This window comes from Bombus bifarius, unplaced genomic scaffold (genome assembly GCF_011952205.1).
Source record: "Bombus bifarius isolate JDL3187 unplaced genomic scaffold, Bbif_JDL3187 scf7180000008218, whole genome shotgun sequence".
NCBI classification, from domain to species: Eukaryota; Metazoa; Arthropoda; class Insecta; order Hymenoptera; family Apidae; genus Bombus; species Bombus bifarius.
This window is the reverse complement of record NW_022884519.1, coordinates 573,083-595,584: the sequence shown is the minus strand read 5'-3', so window position 1 is coordinate 595,584 and position 22,502 is coordinate 573,083. Positions and strand designations below refer to the sequence as shown.

Genomic DNA, 22,502 nt, shown 5'->3' with positions numbered 1-22,502 from the left:
ATTAGATTTTTAGAATTGCATTGAATGGGGTTTCGTAGCGTTTAGGTGAATGGAACGACGTTACGGTATTCTAAACTATGTTATCGTAATAATGGATCTCGGAGGGAAATGGAACTTTTGTTTATTTCATTAGGCAAATCCTATTGTTCTGCATTTTTCCAGAGTTTTCTGCTAGTTTCCCATTATTCCGGAATCGACTAGGTGAAAGGGCGATTTCGGCTAACGAGGAGGATGCTCGTATGACTATGCGAGCGGTGCACGTTTCGTATCGTGTCCGATCTCGGATGGTGAAAATCGTCGGTGTTAACGGTGGACTGCGTCGGATACGCGACTGTCTCTACCTGCTTGCTAAATACCAGGTCGTAAAATCTAGTGGAAAACGTGCTCAGTTTGCCGTGAAAAGTTTGTCCGGATGAATTTCACGAACGTCTTTGTATAATGCTGGGTGGAATGTTTTCTCACGTGTTGTTTTAGGACTTGTAATCCTATTGAACAACTGCTTACCGAGTTTCTATTGAAGTAAGTTCGTGGGTTGATAGGATTTAGCAAAACAATGTTAACTGAAGAACCGACACTTTTGTCAACATGATTGATTTATGATTTTTTTATAGAGATTATTTAAACCTGTATCGTTACGTTTATTAATTTACTTGTTTATCTTTCTTTTTTATCGATGTTAGAATTCCTTGAAGCATTAGTTCTTTAGAGATTCTTTATGCTGTTAGATTTTACAATAAATATTTCGGTATAATTTTCTTTGTTCCACAATGGTTTACAATTTGGATGGTTGGCAACTAAGTGATTGCGGGTTTCGTCAATACCACCTAACGGCAAAATCCGCAATCACTTAGTTGCCAAGCCAATAGCTGAAATTAAAAAAAGCAATTCGTTGGACCAAAAGAGAAAATAATCCTTCACGTCGACACGACAAGCTCGGACAATCTCGATCATGAATATTAACGTATCCTCTTCGACGAACGATTTTACCACGGCTCTTCGATTTACGTCCGGTGTGGCACGTGAAAGGACGATCAATTATTCGGGCGCGCGACACAAATGTTATTCGGTGCATTACGCGCCACTCTGCGTCGGTCCTCGATCGGAACAAAGTCGACCAATCACGTCACTTTTATTTCTTCTTTATTTTCCCCCATAGTCATTGAATTTTATCGAAAATGATTATTCCTTATTAATTTTTAATTGTTTGTTAGTTATTAACGATTACTGTACAGTACTATTGGGTTGGCAACTAAGTGATTGCGGGTTTTATCATTACCACCTAATGACACATAACCTAAACACAATACATAGGGATACGTTAGAAAGGGTGACAGAAGAAACGTAAGAAACGGGACCGCGTACAAAGACTGACTTAGGAAACGGTGGTTTTCGTGCCGGACTGAAATCAGGCCGCAGCGATATATCGCCGCTCTTAACCTCGCGATGCCCTGCTGCACGAAACTTTATTTCCATCGAGCCACGACTTCCGCAACCACCCGCCGCTTTTATACCCTCGGGGAGTGCTGCAGTTGGTCGCAGTGCAGCGGCCCACTGCTCCTGATGCACCAAAACTGCTTGGAGAGCTGCAGGCTCACCGATTGTTCTGTAGATGTTAACGTCGTATCGATCAGCATCGACGACTTCCTTCTTTTGGGCAAAAGAAAGAGACGATAGGCTATAAATATGGAAGCGATAACGATATTACGAAATTTCATCGAAATAAATGCGGTTATTTAGCATCGAAAGCAATTTTGCAGATAATTTCTTCTTGTAAGCGAATTTCTTTTGGTTCAACAGCTTTCGGATTGAGGTTAGGTTGGATATTTAGCTGCAACATGGAATTAAAACAGAAAACAGGGCAATTGTGGAGAATTTAACGATTGCTGGTAAATACTTGAAAATGTATAATAAAAGCTACGGATGAATTCGTAAGAGGAAAATGGAAAAAGGATTGTATGTACGTACTGGGAACTGCACTGGGAATTTTGTTTCAATTTTGTTAGCAGCAGCTCCCAACACTTTTAAATGTTTTATTTGAAATTTACTTTAACTAAAAAATAAGACAATTTAAGTAAATAAAGGAAGAAAGAAATTCACTTAAATACTAGTTTTATTCACACTATTGTTGTATTTTCTAATTTTTAAGTGTATGATATATCTTGAAACAATGTCCAGTATGCAATCAGAAAAAAAGGTGGGACTGAAAGAATGTCGAATGGGTCTCGACAAAGGAGCTGTTGAGATAAAAACTGATATCGAGTTACACTCGACATTGGAGTGAAAAAGGTTAAAGAGACGTGTAAAATTAATAGATTGGGGTTAGGTTGGTAAAGTAATTAAGTAGTAGGCAAGTTATACTAGTAAATAAGTAAAATATTTAACCGAATAAGTAAAGCATAGGTGATTTTTGCCACGTGCAATTCATTCTTCAGATGTCACCACGTATGCCCATTTCTTCACGTGCATTCTACGAATCGCTCTTCACTCGCTGCCGATACTCTAACCATAAATATTTAATCGATCTCCAATCGTATATCATTCAACCGTAATGTTATTTGTCAAATGTATATTCAATCGTAATGTCTATCACTCGTGCCAATTCTACAAAGTAGGATTAAACAATTTAAACAATTGCAAAAGTCTATTCCTTTAAAGTACAGCGAAAATATTTTTATTTAAAAAATGAAATTTGTTGCAACGCTTGTAGGGACCTACATACATATCTCGAAGCTATTATCTCTACGAGTCAACCATAAATTATCGATACCTAATTGATAATCATTAGCAGCAGCTTGCTTTCAACCGGGTGATCGATCATCGTTACACCTGCTAATCTACCGTAAATAGAACTGCCTTCCACTGCCATTTTAACGACTATTTCAAATTCTTAAAATACAAACTAAATCTCGATTGTATCTATTTAACGAAATTACTGAGATTTTGAAAACTTTAATATATTGGGTTGGCAACTAAATGATCGCGGATTTTGTCATTACCACCCAATGACCACCCAATGTTGCTCCTATTTTGCGACCAAGTTTTTCAGGACAGAAAAAAAGAAATAAAAAGAAAAGCTCCGCTCCCCAGAGGCTTAGACCCAAAAACTGCATCATACAACAAAAAATGTAAAGCACCGACACATAATACAGCATGGCTACGTCGTACCGCCGCGTATCGGTACCTTTGCCCAACATACCATTACAAAAATTCATGTTTATTGTGAATAATGCACTTAAAATCTGTATTTTCTGGACTCAATAAACTCCTTTGTAAAACCACCCAATGTTGCCAATCCAATATTTCTTTTATCGTTCGAGAAATATCATTTAGATAATTTTCTAAAATACAAACGGTCCAATTGTACCATCTTTTGAAGATTTTATATTAAATTAGCGATATAGAAAAATTAGCAAGACTCGTTGACAATAATGTACTCATATACGAACTTACGGTTAATAATTTATACTGTATATAAAAAATTGTCTGAAATTGTATATAATTGTATGTAATTATATACACGAAAAATATGTTCTTTTAACACCATCTATTGGAGGTTGGCAATTAAGTGATTGCAGATTTTGTCGCTAGGTGGTATTGACAAAATCCGCGATCACTTAGTTACTAACCCATATTACCGTTGCTCATCAACCGTCGAAAGCCATGGTTTACGTTACTTTCGTGTCATTTTGCACACGAATGCACGTACCATTACACATACGAAGCTGCAATACGAACACCTGCAGCGTGAAGTTATGCAAATTCGTGGCGTCGCGTCAGTGTTCACGTCGGTGTGTCTTTGGTTCGATGCCAGAGTGGACCTTCCATTGTCCATTAGATCAGGCCATGCTACGCGGTGAAGAACGCTAAAGAGGTAGAGAAAGAAAGTAAAGGCTAGGTAGGAACGCGCCACTTTTTTCCACCGAAACGGTCCGCTAATATCAAATTACATCTCGCGATCACGAAAGGCTGGTGTGTCCGACCGGCCACGCCATTATCGAACGTTCTCCGGCTTACATACGATCTCTTTGACTGCGAGGTGGGTCCCGGCCGTCATTACCAAGGTGATAAATCGTTCAGAAAATTATGCCTCTGAGCACGTGAAAATTTGGCGTAATTTACCGGCCGAACTGCGCCACTGCGGCGAATTTCAAATTCGTGTGCCGATCTTTTCAATGCATCTAAACTGTTCTCTGCTCGAAAACCGTTTTCTCTCCCGTTTATGTGAACGAAAAAATGCTGAAAGACCGGAGATTTAAGGGAGAAAAAAGGTGTCGAAGGAATTCCACGAAAAAATGTGTACCCCTTTTTATCCGCAGATCTACTCTCCTCGAATGAGAAAGCTTTTTCGCTGTGCTGTCGAGAGGCGATCACGCGAATACCTCGTGATACGTCAGCATTGGGAATAAATTAAATTTAACGCTGGAATAACCGCTTTTGCTACCGTGCACGAATGCATGTGGCACGAAAAAAGGGAGACATAAAATTGCATTTATATATCGCGCGCGTTACGTTCGAACGACAGCGGTTGACTTGAAAAATATTTAGACGGCGCTAATCGCGGCGCGGCAGTAGCGGTTTTCGTTGATTCATAGTAGCGATACTCTAATTGATTTAGTCCTCGTCTAGCGGAGAGTAGGTTATTATTGGTTCAGTGGAATGTTTTATTTTATACTGATAAGTTGATTTTTATTAAATATATAGAAGTATGCAGAACATAGTGAATATAAAGAGTAGCTTAGAAAATAATAAACCTGAAATAACCGCGTTAGAATTCACTCAGCCGCCATCATTCAAGGATTAACACTTAACGCTCCAAGTGTGCTTCTCAAGCACCACCGATGTGCGGCGCTTTACTCCAAATGTATTTTTCGGTCATTATCGGTAATTGTTTACAAATAAAAAATAATACTCGACAGCGAGTACCGTTAGACCTGTGAACACAAACCCGGTTTGCATCCGAATGAATGTTTTAAAAAATTGAACACATTACTCGATTATAATTAATATAAATATTGGGATCAAAATTGTATTACTTCTCAGATGAATAAAGATTATTTTGAATGACTTTAATATTCATTTCAAATCTGACACTTAAAAACTTGCAAGTTGAAGTGCGATGAGAATAAGTTGAAGTTGCCGGTCGATATTCACAGTTAAAAGTCGGAGCGTTAGAGGTTAACCCCTGTGACAACAAACAAACAATTGTTAAATAATCTGACTAAACTATTTCTACCAAGTAGTTTCATACTTTTCCGTTGAAATCAATAGCTTACTAATTAACCAGTTTCACGTGCAACTCACTACTCGAGTTAAACCATCACGTTCACACTAATTAAAGTGAAATTATCCAGCGAGTAACGTTTCTCTGTTTCCTGGTCCCAACTGAATTATCTTGTGTGAAAAGGTTTGCGCATGCGCATCGTTGGATTTGCCATGTATCGCGGATACACGTCCGCCATTGAGGGTGCGTTCGTGGCAACGAAAGTATGCTAATTAAGCTGTTGCCGGCACGTCTAATTGCACCGTAGCCGGCTAATGAGTCGGTGGTTTACCTGGCGGCGAAATTTTGGTCTGAAAAGTCGGCAAACAACGTGGGCCGATTTTCACCGGCCAATTAGCCGATTCCCCTCTGTTACTGAGATCTGTTACACGGCCGGTGAATTTCAACCGTTGCCGATGGGCTGATTCTCGTGGGACCGGGAACCGGAGTAACGGGCAAAACGCGATTGATTTATTTGTTCTTGTTTGTTGCTGTTGTTTGTGTAGGAAACTATGATTGTTTGTAGATTAACACGTCGACTGCCACGGTGGTCATCAGTGTCCCACGTTACTAAATTTTGTAGACTAATTAAAGCAAGGTAAACTTCATAAACCAAAAGACTAAATAGTAATTAGTAGTAAGTAAATAATAATTAAAATATAATAGACTAAAAATAATATAATATTTGGCAAAAATTAGATGTTATGATATAGTAGATATTTTTCTGGGGATAACATTTCAGCTAATGAAACTATTAAAAACTGTAAATCCGGACTGGACTATTTTTGTACATTTTTAAACGAGGTTTAGTGTTCTATTTACCTACTGATAGAGCGATTAAATAATCCAAACTCACCAAACAATTGAATAGCTCGTAAGTTAAGAAAGTTAGCTGAGCAATAAATTGTAGTTTCTGAAAACTATAATAAAAGGTAATAACCAAATAGTAAAACTTAATTATTGCAGATACAAGCATTCCCTAGCAGCTATTAGGAAAAGTCTAGATGCAAGTAATTTTTTTCCAAACAATATTTACTCATTCTTCTTGATACAGCTTTGCGATACAAGCCCATAGTTTACTAGAAACTGTTCCTTTTCTCAAAAGGGTTTCCTGACACTTGCGGCGACCTTTTTTCTGAAAATATAAATCCAAATCGGTGTGAACGGTTAACCGGTAGCAAAGTCCCTAAGAAGAGCGTTAAGACGATCACAATAGTCTCATAAAACCGCAAATCCCCTCAAATAACCATCTCAAAAAAGGATTCGATTTCTGCTTTTAACCTCGTTCAGAAACCGAGACGATGATTTTCCTTGGTTTCGTCGCCGAACGAGTCTCTCTCTAAACGTACGTACTTCGATCGAGAGAAGTATTAGTTGGCAACTAAGTGACTGCGGATTTTGTCATTACCACCCAATGGCAAAATCCGCAGTCACTTAGTTGCCAAGCGAATATAAGACGTCGAAACCGGACAAACCGTGGAAGAATCGAAATGTACGTACAGGATGGCCAGGGAGCAGCAATTATCGGGCAAAATGATAAAGACAAAGGCGTAATAACGCTGCACGGTTCACAGAGGTGGATTTAATGAGCCGCTAACCGGCCGGCCTGTTCGTTTCGTGCGGAAATTAATCAGCTCTGGCATCGATACGTTTCCCCGGTTTAATGAGATTACCGCGTAGCCGAGCAAAGATCGAAAGATGATCGCGATCGGAAGGATTTCGAAGGAAACAGGTTGGGATATCCTCGGGGACGGGATAATTGCCCCGTGGCGGCTCCTTTGTTGACTTTCCAAACGGCCAACTACATATTTAGGATGTAGTTTATATCGAGAGGTGTCTATTGTAAAAGAGTGACGAAGTTAGAGGTAAAATTAGATTCGGCGTTGCATCTTCGATCGACGATACATTCGTCGGGCAATTAAGTTACCGTGCTAGTAATTAAGTCGTAATTTCAACTGCCAAAGAAACTTTGTTTAATCTGACGATCACGCACAGAAACGAAGATAATCGACCTTCTTCCTCGTACGTTGCTGGAGCAGTCGATTCATCCCATTAGTAATTAACCTATACACGTAACGTGTTCTTAACTTTGTTCGAAGAAAACGCTATCTCTTTGATCTATAGATCGTGAATACAGAGATTAAGATGGGCGATCGATGCGTTATTTCTTTTTTTGAAGACGATCGCGATGAACCCGGTGAATGTCAGTGCCCTTATTTTCGCGGTTTTGAAGTAGCAGCATTCTATTTACGCCCAGCCAGGCGGTTTTTAGTTGGCACGTGTATCCCTCTATAGGTGAGCCGCGTGAAACAGAAGGATGAACGAGGAGGCTCGAAGGAACGATGGCCGAGAAAGAAGGACGGAGATGCGCGACACGCTGCGCGGAAGAGAACGTAAGAAAGACAGAGAATAAGAAAGAGGAGCTCTCTTGCAACGATCGTCTCGCGTCTACGAGCGTATCCCGCCTTGCCGGCGCGTATCCAGGAAGTGACGTCAGCCGACGACGTTCTTATGAATTAATTTGCGGAAATCAAGCCTCCCACCTACCCCTTTCTCCCGGTCTCGCGCACAGATCCTAATCCTGCGCGCAGTTGCGCAATCCTAATACCGCCTACACACGGCAAAAAGTGTTCATACGCTACTAAATGCTTTGTGCGGTTCTTGTCTCAACGTGTCGATAGATCCGACGATTGTATTCGCCTGTGGCGCTCACTTCTCTATCTCTCCAACTCTCGCCGCCATCTTTTATTCCGTTATTTTTCAACCATTGATTACATAATTTCTTGATGCTGAATGACAGGCTCGTTTTAGAAGAGACACACGGGGAGTATGGTGTCGAAAGCAGCTGGAAAAACTGTTGCATTGTCTAAGATTCCCGTTAGAATAACCTACATCGATAGAATCAGGCCGAGCAGCTTCCAAGAAAAGATTTTGCATCGCAAATGACCGGTCGAGGACCGAGTGCTTCGACGTTCGATGACTGTCCTCACCCACGTAGCGTTCCAATGAACAATACCTTAAACTTGACGGCGTCTCGCGATCATCCTGTTGCTGTCGCTATTTTAGGACCGTCACTACTACCGGAACACACCGACTCCTCGTCTCGTTCCTCTGTAGCGCGATCATCTCCGAATCTGAAAATTATCTCCGATACAAAGATAATTTGCAATTTGGTAAAACGCAAAACTCGTCGAAAAATTAGCCAAAATTCACTGCTCCCTGGATTAAAGGAGAATATCGTTGGTGAATTTATTGTTCTCGCCGCGCCAGAGGTTGTCGTTCGCGAGTCACGCCTACGCCTTCGAGCGCTTACGCCAGGCACGAGAAACTGTGGCCCGAGCGTAATTAGCGATCCTGTGGCGTATCGACGAACCTTCCGGCTCGAAAATCGGAACGTTGGACGCCTAGACGAGGCCTTTTTAGATCCTAATCGGAGATCAGAATGATCTGCTCGTTGGACACCTACGTTCATCGAATCCCTGCGATTCGACTAGAACAGAACGTTGGACACCTACGTCCAGTGAACCCTGGCGATCCATTCATAGAGTCTATTGCGATCTATTTCTTGGACACCTACATCCATTCGACATCTACGCAGATTTTATACCGTCTTCCAAAAACAGGAATGGTGTAATCGAATCCAAAGGTTAGACGTTCAGAGTGGAAGAAACTTCCTGAATTGAAATGGCGTCGTTGATCAATGGTGAAATGTAAAGTATGTTATATACGTAACGCACGCATGTATTACGCATAAGAAGTTGCGGGATTGTCACAATGAATGGTTCTATTGTATCAAGTAAATATTGGATTTTCTTGCAAGCGTCGGGTCTGCCTCTTGTAGAATTGAAAATTGAACTCGTATCATCGGTACGTCTTACAAGTCACGAGCTACAAGTTTGCAAAACTTTGAAGCTGACTCTGTGGAATCGTGTACAGAATGCATAGAGTCAAAGAATAACAAATATATTAGGTTGTCCCAAAAATGCATTTCGCTATCTGCACGCAGCTGCTTTATCTGGTTATGTTGATACAAACATGAAACCTAATCTGTCTAATGTTGTGGTCTTTATCTTCTATCGTCCTCTAGCTGCCGTAGGACACGTTTCGTTTGCATTCAAACAAAAAATGTTGTGCATCTAAAAATTGTATAATACAATACCAATGGTAAAATTATTCTTATTATTTACAGGATTTTTATTACGCCATAGAATAGGTAAACATATAGATTGTTCACGGACCATATGCCACACATATGTTTCAATTAGTCCCTAATGATTCTTTTATTTCATCTCATTTCCTAATACTTATGGACGAGCGTGTATGTGTTGTATATCAGAGTAGTCGATTGAATCTTCACGGCCATTAAGCCCTCTGTTGTTGAACTTTCCCGCGTCTGAATCGATTGGACGAGCGATAAGAGTGTTGGAACGATATTTAGCAACACCTGGATGAACCGAGTACGTCCAATCCATCTCCCGTTGTCGGATATAGATATTTTGTCCAGCACATAACAAGCCGCTTGACGTGCAAAGATGGCCCTTAACTCTAAGGTCCAAGGGATGCCAATGCAGTTTAGGATAATATGACGAAGATCGGTAGCATGAGGCAGGCGGCAATGTATGGAACAGTCGGAAAGCTGGAGACAGAGAGAGAGAGAGGGGAGCCAGGTGTTTCATGGGGTACCATAGAACCGAACCACCCCCTACCAACGTTCCCTCCTTGCGGAGAGAGACCACACGTTTCCCTCTAACTCCTACGTCTGCTTCCTCGACGCACCCTTTTCCCTTCCTTCTCCCTCTTCCGTCTTCCTTCTCCTTTCACCATCTGTATTTCCCTCTTTCTCTCTCTTTCGCTCAGTCCTACCACAACCTTCCACCCTTCCTTCTTTTACTCTCTAGTTTCGACTGGTCTCCTCGTTATACCGGGTGTCGCGTGGCGAATCGGGGCATTCCAAGCGGTAAACAAGATAGGATTATATTGTTTGCCGACCGTTTCGTCGCGCACGTTGTCGTTGTTCACCTTCGATCTAGGTGGTCGAGTTTTTAGTCCAGACTCTTTGGCGAGTTCATTGGTGGGCTAGAACGTTCGTGCGGTTTCATGGGAACCGTGAATTTGCTGCTGGTGGGTGGGTACCTTCCGAGAAGCTGGAGAAATCCTAAAAATTGTGACTTTTGTCGTGAAAGTCGTCCGACTTAACCCAACCTGAGACCATCGGTATGTCGAGATATGCGAGTCCCTCTGTCGTCTAATTTTTCGCAATTCCGACTTGGGTTAACCTAAATTAACCTCTACGAGAAATCTCGATGGAAAGAAAAGGGGAATAATGGAACTCCTTAACGACCATTTAATATTCTTTTAGAGGTTTACAACGAAGAGTCGTTATGAGCCGTACGTACGCTATGAGTCGAGGGAAAAAAGTATCATAGTATATAGCATATCACGAAGTTGTGCAGCACTGGCTGCTTGTTTATTGACCAGCGGATAGCTCGAACGCGATCGAAGCTGCGGAACATTGCGCTCGAACGGCTGGAAAGAGGGCGAGAAATCGATATTCGCTGCGGCGTTGGCTCGCGCGATCGATCCAAGCCACCCGGTATAGAAACGGGTAACGAACACCCAGGAGTAGAGTCCTAGTGCCTCGAGGCCTGTAATATTATACCGGCGAACTCTCATGTACTCAGGTTTGCGTTTCTGCGTGCGTGAGAGACGCCACCCGTGTTGTCGTGCCTCTTTCTCGACGTCATCGTCGTCATCGTCGTCGTAGTAGTCGTAGTAGTCGTCGTCGTCATGGACGTTGACTTGGTCGCGTCGTGCCTCGTCTTCGTCGCGGTCTGTCGTCGTCCAGCTTCGTCTCTCGCCTCGTCGATTCTTCTTTGAATCTGAATAATGACTCGAGCCGACGGTGTGTCGTTTCTCTTTGATCGTTCGCTCCATGTTGGTTTTCTGCTTTGGTTCGAGACTGTAGTTTTCGAAATTTTATTTAATTAATTGATTAATGAATATGATGGAGAATATTGTTGATATGATTATAGTCAATATTATTGTTACCCTTTTGTTTTTATTGCGCTATAGGTGACAATGCTCGTAAATAGATAAAGGAAAAGATAAGATTAATTCTTTTGTGTTACGATATATATTAGGTTAGGTTAGGTTGTCGTTACCACCTAATGACACAAGCCGCAATCACATAATTGCCAACCCTATAGTTGCTTATACAAATGTTTGTCTGGTTATTTAGTATTTCATTTTGAAAATATAATTATTCACTGTATATTGTTTTATATTTAATTGGGTCTTCCCAATAATCCTATAATTTCATACAAAATATACCACATATCGAACATGACCGGACATTTTGTGACCAACTGTACGTCCTCAAACACTGAGCAATTATTTCTTCCAAATGTAGATACTAAATTATATTACACGTAAGTTAATTAGATAATGTTATTTCTATTGTCGATTAGTATACAGATATATCGCATTTGAATTAACTTCGTCAGGTGTCCGACGGCCGAAAAAATATTTTTCCCTAGTAAAGGAAACGCCAAAATACCAAATAGATTATTTATGAAATTGGAATTGCGGGAGTAACGGCGAGCGTGCGATCGCCGATGATCTCATCACTTAGATCGCAGGCACAATCGACCTATTGCACCTCGTAAAGCCGTCATTGTCTCTTACAGAGTTTATTAAAGCCGCTACAATTGGCACCTACTTCGCTCAGCAAAATACGATAGGCTTTCTTCTTGACCCGGCGTTCTTCGGGGCCAGCGTGTACAATTATCGGGCGTTGATGTCTCCCCGCGACGATTCGCGCCTCCGTCCACCGTTTAACGTAATTATCAAGCACGTTCATCGCTTACACGAGTAAGCGGATTAAATTCGCGTTGTTCCTTCAGTCTTGCATGGATCTTTCGTCGTTCAATCGGCACCCATCTGTGTGGTATCAAATGAAATCGATTAAAAGAAATCGCGCCTTCTTTCCACTTATAATCTCGATCGAAGTTCCACCGATCGAACGTTTCCTGGTGCGAATGATAAGGTTTTATTGCATCACGCGAAGAAGCCATTCACGTGCTTTCGAGTTGACGCCTTTGCCATCAAACGTAGCTTGCCCCCTCTCTTAGTTTCTTCTTTGCCATTCACAGCTCAGGATAAACGTTATCTCGTATCGAACGTCCTCGAATCCCTGTTCTCGAATACTTAATCGTTAGATCAACGAAAAGTTGTAAACAAACGCGAAGTAGAGCGAACCAAGTCGTTAAAACGTGTGGTAACTTATTTTGCGATTACGTGCGCGTGCTATGTTCGTCGTTTAATGGAGGACGTTTCGTTATCGCGTGAACGCTGTCGATCGCGATGCCCCATTTTGCAGCGACCTCTCTGCTTCATTCCTTCTTTATCACGTGGTTTTTTACCGATCGAGGAAACCAGTCGTTATCGCCAGTCGTTTCGTACTTGTTTCGTACTAGTCGGTCTCCGATGTGCAATAATTCTACTTTCCGTGGAACCTACGAATTCCAGGCTGGGGCTCGCAGTGTTCTCTTTAGAGCTCGCAGGAAACACAGAGAAACGTTCCTAGCGAGTATAAATATCAGCCGGTGCTATTCCTGTTAAACGCAAACTGCAATTGTGGCAACGCTCATTTCCACACTTCGAATTCTTTCGTCTGTCTCGCGGGGATGCGATTCAAAGTGTTCGATTGGCCGAGATCTCTTGGAGGAGAAGAAAGTTACGATGGTTGGACAGATCGGGAAAGATAAGAGGCGAGGTACGTAGGGAACTATCGATGCCAACTCTTCGCAACCCGCTAGAAAATTCCAACATTCTTCGGGCTTCCATATCCATTTCGAGTTTAGCGAGAATCGATATTTGGCGTGGCCTTCGTGGTCCGGTCCGGGTGTAGGTACGCATGAGGTTACACCCGCGTTGCCATACTCTGTGGTTTTTCTTTCTTCCAATACGATGTTACGATGTACGATGTAGCGGATACCTTGTTACCGTTTGGCGTCGTGCGTAACTATCAGACTATTAGACTTAAATTTAAATGCACGTAACTCACAAAATATGAAAAATATTATATAAAAAAAATTCTCTATAGATTTCCCTTTTTTCCATTGTATGATAAAAATATGAATTTGTATAAATGTCGGTAATAACTGATTATTAATATTTATTATTAAACTTACATTTACTTTTATTTATTATTATTCTATGAAACATTATACGATCGTATGTTTTAAGTAAATTTAGTTATCACGTCCACTCTTCATTCTATCACTACAAAATAGATATTGAACGATCATGATAACAATGCTTAAACTTCTGTTGGACAAGGATTCGTTGAATTATATAACGTCGCTTTCCCATTGAAGTGGGCGCTCGTGTTTCACTCGTAGAATCCAATCGTACGATATTTCAGTGGTCGAAAAATATTCATTAACGGAACATTATTTTCCTAACCTATATGTCATATAATATACTTACATATTATACACTAAATATCATCTTTGTGTTAGAAGATTCATAGTCCTGTTTGCTTTCTAAAAACCGTGCAATGCCTGTAGCGCTATGTTTTTTTGAAAGTCCTATGCTTTAGTCCTATTCTAGAATTTGTTTTCATAGTTCAGCTGTCAGAATGTCATATAATCGTCACAAGTAACAGAGGTTCTTCGCAAGGTGTAAAAACACAGAAATATTTATCAGATTGTTGTGTAAACAATTTTTAAGGGCAAAACGATCGTTTTCGACAACGATTCGCTTTCATTTCCGTTACAAATCGATAAGAGTGTGCGTGTAACGATAGCTTAGCTGGATCGTAAATTTCTCTTATCTCCGGGCGAAGATCTGTCGTGCCGATGGCTAATGTAGACATTCCTTTTTCTTTCTCTCTTTTTTATTATTATGCACAGTGAGCAACGTTGACGCAGCGGCGCTTTTACTGTGCTTGCGTGAACGTCGAGGCTGGAAGGAACGGCGCTCATAGATTTTGGCGATCGATAATTTCGAAATTTAAAAGAGGCAAGCGATACAGTGGCGTCCGTTCAGAGCATGAGAATGCGCCGGATTTATGAGCTCCTAGATCAGATCCGGCGATTGTTTCTTCAACCTCGGGGGGGCGTCGTCGAATTAAATTTTTCATCGGGCAATAAAACATTTGCCCCTTCCACGTTTTCCGCGAATCTACTTTCGTGACTATGTTTTTATTTAAAATTGAAACGCTACTTTTTATGCAGGTCCTTCTGCTATCAAGCAGAACTGCAGTTTTGTCGTGGAAGAAATAACTGACAGGTGATAAACCATTCTATTGAGGTTAGTTTAAGGTTAGGTTCGGTTGGCAACTAAGTGATTGCGGGTTTTGTCGTTAGGTGGTATTGACAAGATCCGCAATCACTCAGTTGCCAACCTAATATTTTCGTGGAACTCGCGACTTTTAATCGTTTGTTTTACGTTATCGAGTGCAACTCGAGGCACAGATTTATATAGAAAATTGATTAGGTTAAAATGTAATTCCAATTCCTCGATGTTAGATTATTATAATATTTCCATATGATACGGTGTTACAGCAATAAATGGCAATAGTCGCTTAAGCACAGTAGAATTCCGTTTATGTGAACTAGGGAGGGGGGATTAAGCGATTCATATAGCTGAAGTTCACATATTAGAAACTTGAAAATAGATAACCTTCCTGACCCGAATAAATAGATTCTGCAGTTTGTTTAATCTCCCGCTAACTAGGATTTTCTTCTAGTGGATACTTCATCATGTTAATAGAGTTTTGCTGTATTTCAATTTAGTTAAAACTCAGTGTCTGAGTTTTATCAAGAAACCATATTTATTTTCAGGTAAAGAATGAAAATCACCACGGGGATTCTATATTTAACTAATATCAGTGTATTACAAGATCCGTGAGATATTCAGTAGAAAAGCTTAGACAAGCATAATATTAAAGGTATCTGTACAGACAAGTAGAATCTCCTTAATCCTGTCAGTTGCTACCTTACTGCAAACGTGTCTTCAGTCGTCTGTTCTCTTTAATCCAATCTTTACTTCGTTTTCCCACCATCTATATTTACCTTCTATATTTACCTCCCACCTACAACATCCAAATTCACGAAATCCTGGACAACCCTAACGGTAGGAGGAAAATTCTTCACCATTCTTGTCTGCAGCAAATTGGTCATATTTTCTGAAGATTTGTCAAACTTTTCCCAGCCATTTCTCCGAAAGAATGAATAAAAGATGTCGACGCGCCTTTCGATCTTTCTTTTGAAAATTCAGGTACAGATGCAGGCACGCGGGGACAGTTTTGCATCGGGTAGGCGGCGTCCAACGGTTCCTTGCTGTTTGTTTTGGCGTCTGGCGGTAAAAATGCTCGGATTTCGACCAGCATCGATCGTGTGCACTGTACATTCTACGAGGCAGACTGCGGCCGCTCCTTCATCTCGTTACATTTATAGACTTACAGAGAAGACTTCGAGACACGAGCGACTCGAGACGTGTCTCGCTCGCGTTCGCCACGCGGCTCTCATATTAGTCATCCATATTTCCGATTAACGAAACGACTCGGTATCTCCGCGAGTGCAGCACAGTCGACGAAACACAAAAATACGAGGAATCCGGTGACGAGGAAATAAAGCGATTAGATGGATAACGTCGATGCTAAGGAAACCGGTGGCATTTCGCGACAGGTAGACGAGCGCCTATTGCACGCGCCTCTGCCACGCAACTAGGTCAATGGCGGTGTTCTGCCACGTTCTGATTTATGATCCTCCGCCTTCCGATCGGGGACACACCGGGACTGACCACCCAGCTGCAGCGCGAGGGTGATAGCTTTTTCATACGGTCACGTTGCTTTGTCAACGATTAGGTTCTACAGACTATACAGCAATATTTTTCTTTTAGGTTGGCAACTAAGTGATTGCGGATTTTGCCATTAGGTGGTACTGACAAAACCCGCAATCACTTAGTTGCCAACCGAATATTCCGCGGAATTTTTAGCGCAGACGATTGGAAGAACGTTCGTTTTGAAATGAGGAAAAGTGAATAATATATTTGACGAGATCATAGTTAGTCCTGTTGAGAATTGTGGATCTTGATAGCCGAAATAATGGTACAGGAACACTAAATATACACTTGGAATTAATATTACAATAATTATATATTTATTTGATGAGCGATTTCTAAGATATTCATCGATACCCACTTGCACGCGTCTCACCACTTTCTTCCATATCCGACTGTTAACCGACTGAACTGTTTGCATTCATCTGTTTTCGAGACGCCGCGCACACCACCTCCACATACTGATACTCACATACAAGTATTTCTATTACGCTTCTAACCTAGCCTAGCATACAAAATTATACATATCTCAATAAGTTCATATATTTATTCATTAGAATTCAATAGAAACGTTTTCTGCAGCAATGCCATTTCTTGAATATTAGGTTGGCAACTAACTGATTGCGGATTTTGCCATTAGGTGGTACAGACAAAACCCGCAATCACTTAGTTGCCAAGCCAATATTCCGCGGAATTTTTAGCGCAGACGATTGGAAGAACGTTCGTTTTAAAATGAGGAAAAGTGAATAATATATTTGACGAGATCATAGTTAGTCCTGTTGAGAATTGTGGATCTTGGTAGCAGAAATAATGGTATAGGAACACTAAATATACACTTGGAATTAATATTACAATAATTATATATTTATTTGATGAGCGATTTCTAAGATATTCATCGATGCCCACTTGCACGCGTCTCACCACTTTCTTCCATATCCGACTGTTAACCGACTGAACTGTTTGCATTCATCTGTTTTCGAGACGCTACGCACACACATACCTCCACATACTGATACTCACATACAAGTATTTCTACTACGCATCTAACCTAGCCTAGCATACAAAATTATACATATCTCAATATGTTCATATATTTATTCATTAGAATTCAATATAAACGTAACGTTTTCTGCAGCAATGCCATTTCTTGAATACTAGGTTGGCAACTAAGTGATTGCGGATTTTGCCATTAGGTGGTACCGACAAAACCCGCAATCACTTAGTTGCCAACCTAATAATTTCAGAAGAATAGACCAATTTTAATTACTTTTTTTCTCGTGCAGAAAGATATTTTGATCTTCGCATTAGAATTTTGTACGTAATTATTAACATAATATAAATTTCCATTTTCTTGTTCATGCAAGTATTAGAAAATGTTTCGATGCAACTAAACTCTGCATTTTTCTGCAAACTTATATTTTTATGAACACAACGGAAGGAAACATGGAATTTGGGTAAACATTTGTTTCGCTGTTTCAATTCTCTAACGAATATTTTATGTATTTTTGTGAACGTACTGTACATCTTAGCAGATTACAATGTTCCATAGAATCTTAGTTATAAGAACTGGTGTCCACTGGAGCGTAACATCTCTTTGAGGTTAGATAAAATCTACATGTAAGTGAATTACAGAATTTGTTATCGTATGCTCGGAATGTTTCGTTCTGAAAGCTCGTGGGAGCAACGTTTCAACTTATCTCGTCGGATTGTCCAAGTAGACACGTCATTGGCACAAAAACGTGACGGATGTGTCGCATGTTTCCACAGCTACGTAATCATCGGCGAGGTAAAACTCGAAAAAACCAGCTCACCTCGCCGCCAGTCTTTTCTGTCGTTTAACGGCACCGTGCGTATTCCGTAATTTATGCTAAATTAATGCAAGACCTATGTGTATATCGTATACATATTCGCATGATCGTTGGACTACGGAACACGAGTTTTCTCGTTTGCGACAACCGAAAAACAAGAGGTGAAACCATAATTTGGTCGGCCGTGTGATTAACATCATCGTCCGTCGGGACGGTCATTGCCGACGAATTATAAGATCTACATCGATAAGGATTCCTCGGCTTATGCTTTCTCGGGTTAATATTCATGAGGCCAGGTTCCACCTCCGTATGGAGCTTAATCTTTGCCCGATCGATGATAAACCGGTCGATTCATAGAGAGAAAGAGGACCCTTCTTTGCTCGACGTGACCAAGGGATACTTTGTATGCTGTAACTAACAATGACTCACTGAGGATGGGCTTGTTAAAACGTCTTCTTTGGTACGTGTGCCACCGATTAGTATTAATCCACGTGGAAAAGAATTTTCTTCGTATGAGAATCCCAGGTTTCATCTAATTACACTTTGCGACAGTACACGCCTGTTTCTGATAACGTTAGCGCTATCTTTTTCCAAGTAAAAATTCAGGAAAGTCTTCACAAGATTTCTGGTGAATTATTTGGCAAGGTTTTTAATCTTTTGAAGGTACAGGTCTGTCTGTGATAACGTTAAGCTATCTTCATGCAAGTGAAAATTCAGGAAAGCTTTGACAAGATACTCCTGAGTATCTTTCAGTGGAACTGGTATTTGACTTTGTCCTAGCGTGGCAATCAGCTACCTAAATATTCATTTTAGCGTTTCCTTGAACAATTTTATATTTTCTGAAAGCTGTATCACAAAAGTGTAATCTCATGTCCTATAATATTACATTGGCAACTAAGTGATTGCGGGTTTTGTCAGTGCCACCTAATGGCGAAACCTAATATCCCTAACCTAAATTAATTGGTTACCTAATAGTTGCCAACCGAGTATCAAGTATTTCATGATCGAAGAAATTCGTAGTTGTAAAAATATTGAATTGCACGTAATATGCAAAAAAACATATAAAATATCCACAGTGAAATGCAATTTAGGTTGCATTTGTTGAAATATGAGATTACATAAAAATCAACAGTCCATTCATAATTCCGCGTTAATTTACTAATTGAACTAGTACTACTATACTGTATTGATACTACTATAGTGCTTCAAAGAATACGATACAGTACAAAAGGACAATTGCAAGATCTTTTTTCTACAATTGCAATTAACGATACTAATTATCGCACGCTTTTGTTCGACTTGGCAACTAAGTGATTGCGGATTTTGCTAGTACAATCTAATGACAAAATCCGCAATCACTTAGTTGCCAACCAATAGATGTCTCCACACTAAAAATGTTCTGTATAAGGTTAAATGTTGTAATTTCAAATTTACCGACACACTTAGATAATCAATAAATACTCAAAAAATACCACATAGTACAACCAACAGATCATAGCTACGATTCTTAAAAAAAACTGGAACAACAAAATCCCTAGATTTGCACGTAAGCGTGCCAATTCCCCTCCAGACGCCCTATCAAACTCGCTCAATGAAACTAAGAAGAGAAGATCAACAAACAAGCGTAGGATTCCAGAAAATTATTTCGTCCTGAGTCGCGCGCTAATTGCTCTCTCATCGTAGACACTACTTTTAATTGGACTTCCGAGAAACGGTTGGGCTTGCAGGCCAAGCTTCTCGGTCCACGGTAATTTACTTTGGTCTTGTTCCGTTCTGTTCGAAGGGAGGAGAACCTCGAGTTTGCTCTCGTTTGACGTTGGATCTGGCGGTTGGTCGAAGCCGCATGATCGCGGTAGGTTTCGACTGAAAGGTATGAAAAGTGTTTTTTTGGGGTGGGAAGGAGTGGTATATAAAGGGGAGAGGGATGAGAGACGGGGAGAAGGAAGGCAGTGCTTCCTTAAGGACCTAATCTCTTAAAGACAAGGCAGATTATTCCGCCTCGTTCCGCTCGCTGCGAAGAGTCAAGAGTCGCGGTGGCTCCCTTTAATTTTCCCGCCGTCCAATTATCTTGGCATGGTTGCCTCGTGGTAATATCCATCGACGGACATACACAGCGACTGATCGAACGTTTTAACGACTCCTCCCCTATCCCGCCGGTGTGCTCCTTTTTCTACGCTTAAATCAAGATGAATCTATGCACCTAAGTATACACTGGCGTGCGTTGTTTCTCTGCCAGCATTTTTCAATTAATCGCAGCGACCCCTGGTACGCAGGGAGATCGACCGTCGGACAAGCGCACCATAAGCCAGATTACGTTATTACCGTAGTGCACCTGATCGTTTCGACGAGAATCGTGGAAACCTACTTTCCCAAAGTTTCCACCCTCCGAGCGAATTCTTTGCTTCAAAAAATAGCAACCGATTGTCGTCGAATTTTCCCATGCGCGTACATTATACCGGCGAGTTTCTCGATGGATAAAACTGGTAAGGAAAACGAGCTTAAGTGAAAAAAAAAAAAGGAAGAAACGGGGAGAAAGGAACGAAAGAAAGAGCCATGAGAGTCGATCGGTGGATCGTGATCGGCTGGGTGCCCACGATTAGCAAGAGAAAAGCAGGGAAAGTAGATTAGGCTATTGAATTGGGTTACACGCACAATACGAAATAATAATGAAGCGTACACGCAGGCACACTGCGCACATTTGCGATCGACAAATGAAACGGAATAAGAGGATTGGCTGGTCGGCAGTCATCCTGAACGAGATTGGCCGGACCGTAGGGGGTGGCGGTGGGGACACGAGGGTAGCCGCCGAAACGAGATGAGATGGGAAGAAATAAGGAAGATTGCTTCCCTTTTTCTCCTCTCCTCGTTTTATATTTCTCCTTCTCTCTTCCATTTCCTCTCTCTCTCGCTCTTTTTCCCCTCCTCGTCTCTACTCTCTTTTTCCTCGAGCTGTGTGTCCTGCTGGCTGTGGCATTGTCGCCGGCCCACCACCAGCGACGACCAGAATGGCGGACATAATGCCGTCGTTTGTCAGTTCGCTCCGTTTGTCCGGCTCTCTTGGCCACGTGATTAGCCGTGCCTTCCAGAGCGACCATTGAAATGCGCACAAACAACGCCGCCCCGGCCTCCGCAGCGCCAATTATTATCGACGCTTTGAACCGGCGCAGCGCGCCGTTCGGAACCGGCCTCGTCACCCTTAACCCACTTGCCGTGATTTACGAGGCTTTCTACGCGTCGCGACGCGCTCCTCTCGCCTTTTCATTCCAGTCAACGCTCATCTTTCTTTACAGAGGGATGGTAAATCCGGTAATATTGGAGAAGGGATGGGGCATTTCGGGTAATTGGATCGTCGAGGGCACCATTTATTGTTTGCGATTGTGTGCTGTATAAACTTGTTTGAAAAGAATCAGGTTCGGTTATTTTACGATTTCAATTCGTGTTTTATTGACTTGGCAACTAAGTCATTGCGGACTTTGTCATAGGTTGTAATGACAAAGTCCGCAATTACTTAGTTGCCAACCCAGTACTTGTTCGCAGTACGAGAAACCGTTCGAATTTTCTCTTATATTTGATCAATATGTCTGGTATCAGGCAAGTCTTTGTACTATAGAATTTTACTATTATTTATGTTACCTTACGACGGATCAACTTATGGATCATTCTATTGGTTGGCAACTAAATGATTGCGGGTTTTGTCAATACTACTTAATGGCAAGATCCGCAGTCACTTTGTTGCCAACCCAATGGCTACTAAATCATTCGTTTCTTGAACGACGAAATTAATAGAAAGTAGAGTTGTGGATTAATTTAGGCTTCTAAGAGGCTCGCTTCTCAGTCTCAATAATTCATCTAAATTCTGTTGCAAGTGCACTTCTAGCTTCGTCGAATCAATTTATAACGAGTTCACCCTTCAGTTCCATCACGAGTATCGATATCGATCTTTGTATAAAGCGGGCGGTTAATTCCTCAATAAGATATCCAGCTATCGAGAATAATTCCTAGAGTGTATGCGCTGGCATCGTTCGATCGGCTTGGCCAGTCAATTTTGCGGCGAAAATTGATCGAGAAATACAAGCGGCGGTGTGCCCTACCGCCTGCTCCCAGCATGCTTGACAAAAAACCATAATCGTGTGCCGCAGGAGGAACCATCTGCGGCTTCGAAAATCATGATGCGGACCATGTGCCGCCTGCCAACGATACCCTTGCAACGCAAGGGCTCCTCCGTAACTTACCTCCTCTTTCTCTCTCTCTCATCTCCCCCTCTTTCTCTGCTGTATATTCGACACACCGTAAAACGCGCGCACCTATGTTCTCCTGTGTGTACGTGTTTGTCCGCGTCAGCAGAATGGATCAGTTTAGCGCGTTCGAAACCGCGACGAGAAATTGCCGATAATCCTATTTCGTTTCTTTTTTTGTTCATTCGTCCGTTCGTCCGTTTATGCTCTATGTTTTGTAGTATCGGGTTACAACGATGGCGAGAGCTATGTTTCGCGTGTAAGAGCCGCGATGTTTACTTCGAATATATATTGGCTTGGCAACTAAGTGATTGCGGATTTTGTCAATACCATCTAACGACAAAATCTGCA

General features: G+C 41.4%; 1 protein-coding gene across 3 annotated transcripts in view; it reads left to right on the top strand.

Moving 5' to 3' along the window:
* LOC117211104 overlaps nt 1-22,502 on the top strand; it is a 65,739-nt gene that overhangs the window by 10,731 nt on the left and 32,506 nt on the right. The window contains exon 1 of one of the 3 annotated variants that reach the window (XM_033454692.1): nt 12,788-13,034. The exons of the other annotated variants lie outside the window; for them this stretch is intronic. Coding sequence (XP_033310583.1) covers nt 13,001-13,034 — 34 coding nt within the window. The 5' untranslated portion in view covers nt 12,788-13,000. Of the gene's footprint in view, nt 1-12,787; nt 13,035-22,502 lie in introns of those variants that run through there. 3 annotated transcript variants of the gene reach the window in all.